Genomic DNA, 7,884 nt, shown 5'->3' on the forward strand with positions numbered 1-7,884 from the left:
CCTGTATTAGGGAAGTTTTAAATGACTGTTGTTTTAATGTATTTTAAATCTTTTGTTGGAAGCCGCCCACAGTAGCTGGGGAAACCCAGCCGGATGGGTATTTATTTATTTAATATTACTACTACTAGTAGGGAAGATCCATTCATTATATAAATGCTGTGTTTTGATACTGTGAGTGTCCACTAATATCTGATTTCTCTCTTTCTCCCCCCCTTCCCTTGCTGCTACACTTACTTGCCAGTCCTTCTTTGCATCCCTGCTGTTCACTGTGTGTGGGCCTGTGTCCGCGCCTGTCCCACCAGCTGTGTGTGCACTCAAGAGAGGAGTTGTGCCATCCTTTGCGACCGTGCTGGTTTCACACAGATCCCAAAAGAGTTTCCCTGTGAGGCCTACTCTATTAACCTGGATAAAAATAGCATCAAATTCCTTGCTGAGAGGGCCTTTGGTACCCTCCCATCGCTCAGATCTCTCTCATTAAGCCACAACAACATATCCTTCATCACTCCTGGTGCATTCAAAGGGCTAGCCAGCTTGACGGAACTAAAAATGGCCCACAACGAATACATTCAGTATTTGCACACAAGGACTTTCATTTCACTCAAGAGGCTCGCCAGACTGGACTTAGCGGACTGCAACCTTTACAACATCCCAGACAGGATTTTTATAGAGCTTCCAGCCCTTCAGGAACTCTTTTGCTTTCAGAACAACTTCAAAAGGATTCCAGGAGCGATACGAGGGATGGAGAATTTGACCCATGTTTATCTGGAGAAAAACAAGATCGAAGCTGTGGCTTATAATTCTCTCTTGGGTCTGACCCAACTGAAATATCTCAATCTGCAAGATAACAGAATAAGCGTGATTCATGACAGAGCTTTTCAGTACTGTCAGAAATTGGAGTATCTTTATTTAAATGACAATGTCCTCAGCGACCTCCCTGATAACTGTTTTGACGGCCTGAGACGTCTCAACATGCTTAATCTTGGTGGCAATTTACTTCGAAATGTCTCTAATACATGGTTCCAGGACCAGTTAGAGCTGGAAGTTTTGTATTTGGACAGGAACAGGATTAGCCACATTGAGGAAGGGGCTTTTGAAAACCTCATAGGCTTGGTGTCTTTGCACTTGAACAGTAACAACCTAACCACCTTGCCTTTTTCAGTCTTCCAACCTGTCTACTTCCTAGGAAGACTCTACCTTTTCCGGAACCCCTGGGAATGCGATTGCAGGATTGAGTGGCTGAAGGAATGGATGGAGAACTACAGACTTGTCAGAGATATTCCGTGTGCCTCCCCATCCTCTGTGGCTGGTCTTGACTTAACTGATGTTTCTTTTGAGAGAACGCCCAACGGTTTTTGTCTTGACCCAGAGGAGCTAAATGCCACAACTTACAATCCTTTCGCAACCGCAGAACCACAGTCTACCACAGAGAACAAATTCAACAGCCTTATCTCTAAATTCCTACTCCAGAAGGGCCTTTCGGAAGAAGTAGGAAACACCACAGAAGCTTTTGTCAACACAACTTTGTTAGATGGATTGACTAATGAGGCATCTTTAGGACTGGGGGAATGCAATATCAGATTAGTATGTTACCTAAATCTCTGGATATTATTTAGAACTACTGTAAGTTCTATGCCCTCTGTATAGTGTTTTGTACAGGATAGGATGTTAAGCTACCACCTTCAGACATAGGTCAGGTACAAAAGGACTCTGGTTTAGTGCATATTTAGACCTAGTGATCTACTTTGGGCCCATCTTTCAAAATAGGTTTAGGTTCACAGAGGCAGAACTCCTTTATAAAGCGCTTTATAATTTTATAATCTGTCACACTTAGTGAGTGTGATTCCTGTCATTAGTCTCCCATAAGAGTGGCTCTAAAGTCCCTCAGCTGCAGTAAAATTAATCCAAATTCACGCTGTATTGAAAGAAAGTTGGCAGGAACATGATTGCTGTTCATATTTTGTAATCAGACATAGCTCAATGAGGAAGACAGAAAACAATATGTATGGTGATATGTACTGAAGAATTTAGATAATAGACTTGCAGCTTTACTAAGGGATTTGAGGAGACATTCTGGTGGTTCTTACATATAGGATGCTATCGTCATGGAACAAAAAAGGGTGATGGCGTTCTGCAGCTATTAAAAGGATCAGAAAGAGATAGGGATCAGTTTCTCTGTATGAATCTCTTCCACCTGATGGGAACCAATTTAGCAAGACTAAAGCATAATAATCCAGATATTGGGGATGGGTTTTTCCCCTTTTCTGCCATGTTTTTTATAAACACGCTTCACAAATATATATCCATGACTTTTTACTTCCTCTGCTCGACCCGATTCCTCTGCTTACTGTGGGGAGAGCATTTCACACTGTACTCGCCATGCCTGTGAGTCTGGCAGTGCTGAGAGAGAGGCCTAACAAATGCCACTGTCCCATTCCATTATCTTCAGGGGACAGCAGTGGAAGCTCCTCTTAACAGCTATGATAGCTAAAAGGAACTACAGTGGTACCTCGGTTTATGAACACAATTGGTTCCGGAAGTCTGTTCATAAACTGAAGCGTTCATAAACTGAAGCGAACTTTCCCATTGAAAGTAATGGAAAGTGGATTAATCCGTTCCAGACGGTCTGCGGAGTACTTAAACTGAAGCGTTCATAAACTGAAGTGAACTTTCCCATTGAAAGTAATGGAAAGTGGATTAATCCGTTCCAGACGGGTCCGCGGAGTACTCAACCTGAAGCGTACTTAACCCGAAGCATGGGTGTAATTGGTTCCGGAAGTCTGTTCATAAACTGAAGTGAACTTCCCCATTGAAAGTAATGGATAGTGAATTAATCCGTTCCAGATGGGTCTGCGGCGTTCGTAAACCGAAAATTCGTAAACTGACGTGTTCATAAACCGAGGTTCCACTGTACTACTATATCAGATGCTAGGAAGTAAAAAAAAAAAAAAAACCACCACAGGAAGAACACCACACTCGTGTCCTAACTATAAGCTGGCTAGCTTCTGTGGGAAACAAGAATGCTGGATTAGATGGGGACAATTGACTTTTACCAAGATGGAGCCACAAATGCAGTTTAAGGCAAGCTGCTCCTTTGCTCCCACAGCTGCTGTCACACCCATTTTTACAGAAGACCTGCTTCTGTAAGGCCACAAATGTTGACACTGCCAAAATCATTTCTGCTTCCAAGGCTGACCTCTCTCATTTGACTCAACAATAGCTGGAGTGCCATGGTCTGAACTGTTCTCCCCTCATGATAGCCACATTTCCCAGAAACAGAAGGGAAATAAAATTCTGGCAGCTTTATAAAGAAACGCTTCTAACATTCTTCTTCAAACAACGCATAGTGAACATACAGAACTCACAGCCGTGAGGTGCGCTGACCACCACTAGTTTAGATGGGTTAAAAAATATATCCCTGAATTGACATATTGACAGCTTTTACCTGTGATAGCTAAACATAATCTCTATGTTCAGACGCAAGATACTTCCAAAACACATAGGTATATTAGAGATAAAAAATAAGAGATGCCTAGTTTTTGAGCTCCCAGAGACAATTGGCTGACTGCTTTTGGAAGCAAAATGTCTGAATACATGGCCTTCCCACCAGGGGTGTTGTTATGTTCTGATGCAACAACCATGACCTGAATAAAAATATTTAATTTCTCATAGTGATCTCTCCCAAAATTACATTTTCACTTCAATTAATTCCTTCAATAATCATCTCCCATCCTGATTTTCCCTCTAAGTAGTGTTACTTGTCATGATATTTATTTTTAAAATTGCTTTTGTCTCATTACATCCAGTCATTTCAACTCTCCTTCAGAATTTGTCCACTGGGCTGTGGGTGAACTCAAGGGAGGGGGAGGGAAGGGGGGGCAAGCCCCTGACTCTTCACAGGTGCTGAGCAAGCCAGCAGTCCTCTCCACCTCCCAACCAAATAGAAGGGACTCGGACAAAACAGGGTATGTAGTATATATAATGTAAATAAATTTAAAATGGGCAGGGACAGCTGCTATGCCTTGGGCAGTGGCTACTCAGGTCAGTAAGCCATTTGCCCCTCCCTCCATCACCCCTCCCTCTCCTCTGTGAAGAACAGCTCAGGACCGCAATACCTCAAGGACTGCCTCTTTCCATTTGAACATTTGGACCCTGAGATCATCTTCTGAGGCCCTTCTTCGTGTGCCTTCTCCTCAAGAGGTCCGGAGGGTGGCAACACAAGAATGGGCCTTCTCTGCAGTGGCTCCCTGTCTGTGGAATGCTCTCCCCAGGGAAGTTCGCCTGGTTACCTTTATTATACACCTTTAGGCAAAAATGTTCCTTTTAAACTAGGCCTTTGGTTGATTTGATTGACATCCTATGCCCTTTTAAAATGTGGGGTTTTTTTGCGTGTGTGTGTGTGTGTGTTATTGCGTTGGATTTTTATTTTTATTATATATTTTGTGGTTTTATATTTTGATTTTATTGTGACCTCCAAATACAGGGCAGTATATAAATTCAATTAACAACAACAACAAAACAACACAAGCAGCGATGCGGTACAGTCATACCTCGGTTTAAGTACGCCTCGGTTTGAGTATTTTCAGTTTAAGTACTCCACGAACCCGTCTGCAACGGATTAATCCACTTTCCATTACTTTCAATGGGAAATTTCACTTCAGGTTAAGTACGCTTCAGGTTAAGTACGCTTCAGGTTAAGTACGCTTCAGGTTAAGACTTCTGGAACCAATTGTGTTTGTAAACTGAGGTACGACTGTACTCCTGAACTATGACAGAACTGTAGAATCACAGAATTGTAGAGTTGGAAGGAACCACAAGGCTCATCTATTCCAACCCCCTGCAATGCAGGAATCCTTTGCTCAATGTGGAGCTCGAACCCACAGCCCTGAGATTAAGAGTCTCATGCTCTACTGACTGAGCAAATCCTGCAAGTGCCATTTATGCACCCACATCACCTGGAGTCTCTTAACCCTTCAATTATGTCTCAAACAGCACACAAAAGGGCATTTTAAAAAACAAACAAGCATTGAATTCTTTTTTAAAAATTGCTTTTAAATGGTTTGTTGTGCTACAGGCACTGAATAAATATGGAAGTCTTTGCAGTGCTATAAGCTATACTGCAAGGAGAAAGACTACAGATAGATACAAAATTAATTATAAATGCCCCCCTCCTTAGAAAATGGCTGTACTCATACATGCCTTTATAGGCATGGATATTAATTAGCATTCATGAAGAAACCAAATCAGTAAAATGTGTAAGGTTTCCACTTGGAAAATATTATTATTCAGGGTTTCTTAAAAGCAGATTTTCCAACTGCACAATTCCCCATCACTTAAAAAAGCCAAACAAACGTAAATGAGCTGAAAGCATGCTTTTCTGCTTGTTTACAAGGACTTGCATTGTTTGCAACTCCATGTCTACACGTTGGGCAAAATAAATTCCTGCATTGCAGGGGGTTGGACTAGATGACCCTTATGGTCCCTTCCAACTATAATTCTATGACTCTACACTCTGTAGCAATGACTGTTTCTCCATAGGAGTCAGCAGTTCTTATCTACTATGCAGCCTCTAACAGAACAATCCAATGGGCCTTGCACTGATGTAAAGCCCAACTCAGTATCACTTACGTTGGTGCAAGAGCCATTGGGTCTCCCTGAAAGTTACCTGTATCTATTCTTTTTGCCCCATCAAACATGTGCTACCAAAGCTGGTATCTCTCAAACACGACAGGGAGGAGGAAGACGATCCCGGCAAGGGCTGGGACTAGAACACACTGGGGCAAGCAGGGGATAGAGAAGGAAGTACTCACGCGATGGCAAGGGGATGGGGAGGGCAATGCACAGGAACCAGAGCAGCAAGACCCAGAGGCAGAGGGGGCGCTGTCCCCACAAACACGGCAGGCTCTGAAGTGTAGAGAGCAGTGGGAGAGGCGTTGTAGGAGGTTGAGGCAAGCAAGGGCCTACAGCCCAGCTCCCTAGTTGGCCAGGTGGGGCTCGCTAGCTCTGGGAATGTGTGTGTGATTCCTCAGCTGGAGTGGGCTTGGAACAGGTGAGGGTCACCTGCCTCATCAAGCCCAGGTGCTGCAATCAGCAGACAAAGTACCAAAGGGAAGCAGAGAGGAAGTGCTTGGTCTGCTCAACTGCCCATGATGTTGGTGGACCTTGGCCTGAATGTTTCTGGACTTCAACAGTACTTTGCTTCAGCTTTGACTCTGGGCTGTATCCTGATTTCAGACTTTTTCCTGACCTTTGGACTTGGTGTGGTTTGATCCCTGGCCTTTGAACTTGACTCGCTGCCAGGTAGGCCAGGAGTTCAGGACACACTCTGTTTCTCATGTTTGTGTGGGGTGGGGGAAGGAGAGACGGAAATTGACGAGTGGAGCTCTCATCCAAGAAAACGAAACAGCCAACAAACCAAACTATGTTCATTGATGAAATAGATGGCGTTGCGTCGAGTGTGTGTGTTTCATGGCTTTGAGAGACAAGATCAAGTTCTTTTTGCAGGGCTGCCAAATTACAAGAGACCTGCTATGATCCTCGCCAGCGTACTCACCCCCCCCCCAATGAATCACTGTGCTTGACAGCTGTGGTGCTGAGATGATCTTGAAGGAAGGGAAACACCTCAGGTCTTGATTTGGGGGATGAGGCGGGGAGAGAAGACGCAAGGTCTCTTTCCCTTCCCCTCTTCTTGACTTAAGGGTTCAAAATCCCTAATTAAACACTAGCCCTGTCCCCAAACTTGTTTAGGACAGTATCCTGCCCTTTCTCCCAGAGGAATTCAGGATGGCAAACAAGTGATAAAACAATAAAACATCTTTAAAACATTGCATATCAATACCTCTTCTACTTAAAAGTGCTTAGCAAACACATGCACTTAATGTCCCTACTATGTGGGAATCCCTTGCAGACGATTGCAGTGCCTGGGGATAGACAGTGAGCTTCTGCATCCACAGCAGTGATAGAAGGAGTGCAGAGAGCAGAAATAACAACAACAACAACAACAACAACAACAACAACAACAACAACAACAACAACAACAACAACAACTGCAAGTACTTGACAATCATTTTTAATTATTTCCAATGCATTTTTACATACATTTTACTTACCAAACAAAACTAAATTATATTTAACCAAAATATCTTTTGAATTCCCAAGTCATGTTACAACTTTTGTTGTTTAGTCGTGTCCGACTCTTCGTGACCCCATGGACCAGAGCACGCCAGGCACTCCTGTCTTCCACTGCCTCCCGCAGTTTGGTCAAACTCATGTTCGTAGCTTCGAGAACACTGTCCAACCATCTCGTCCTCTGTCGTCCCCTTCTCCTTGTGCCCTCCATCTTTCCCAGCACCAGGGTCTTTTCCAGGGAGTCTTCTCTTCTCATGAGGTGGCCAAAGTATTGGAGCCTCAGCTTCAGGATCTGTCCTTCCAGTGAGCACTCGGGGCTGACTTCCTTCAGAATGGATAGGTTTGATCTTCTTGCACCATAATTCAGAAGCATCAATTCTTTGGCGATCAGCCTTCTTTATGGTCCAGCTCTCACCTCATTCTTTATGGTCAGCTCTCTCTCATTCTTGGAATTTGAAAGCTGAAAAATTCAACACTCCCATAGGCTACTGTGAACTAGATAATTATGTAACCTGTCTTTAGTTTTGGATTTTTTTAAAAAAGTGTTGTCTAGTGTAAGATTATTATTTTTAATTTAATGGGAACTCTAAAAGAGCACTTTCCCCAATCTGGTGATACAATAAGGAAAAACATTTACCCACAAGTGCATGGAGCTTGTAATAAGTGGCTTATGGTTTTCAAAGCACACATATTCAAATCTAAATTATAAAAGAACTGAAAGAACAAAATGTCTGACTAAAATTTCCCTACAAAAAGATC

General features: G+C 43.1%; 1 protein-coding gene across 1 annotated transcript; it reads left to right on the forward strand.

Annotated features, from left to right (window-relative positions):
* On the forward strand, positions 1 to 3,659 carry NYX (nyctalopin). Its single transcript, XM_035116690.3, has one exon. The coding sequence runs from the start codon at positions 547 to 549 to the stop codon at positions 1,642 to 1,644; it is 1,098 nt and encodes a 365-aa protein (XP_034972581.3). The 5' UTR covers positions 1 to 546; the 3' UTR covers positions 1,645 to 3,659.
* The last annotated feature ends 4,225 nt before the right edge of the window (positions 3,660 to 7,884 follow it).

The sequence above is a fragment of the Zootoca vivipara genome, chromosome 4 (assembly GCF_965207765.1).
Source record: "Zootoca vivipara chromosome 4, rZooViv2.hap1.1, whole genome shotgun sequence".
Classification (NCBI taxonomy): Eukaryota; Metazoa; Chordata; class Lepidosauria; order Squamata; family Lacertidae; genus Zootoca; species Zootoca vivipara.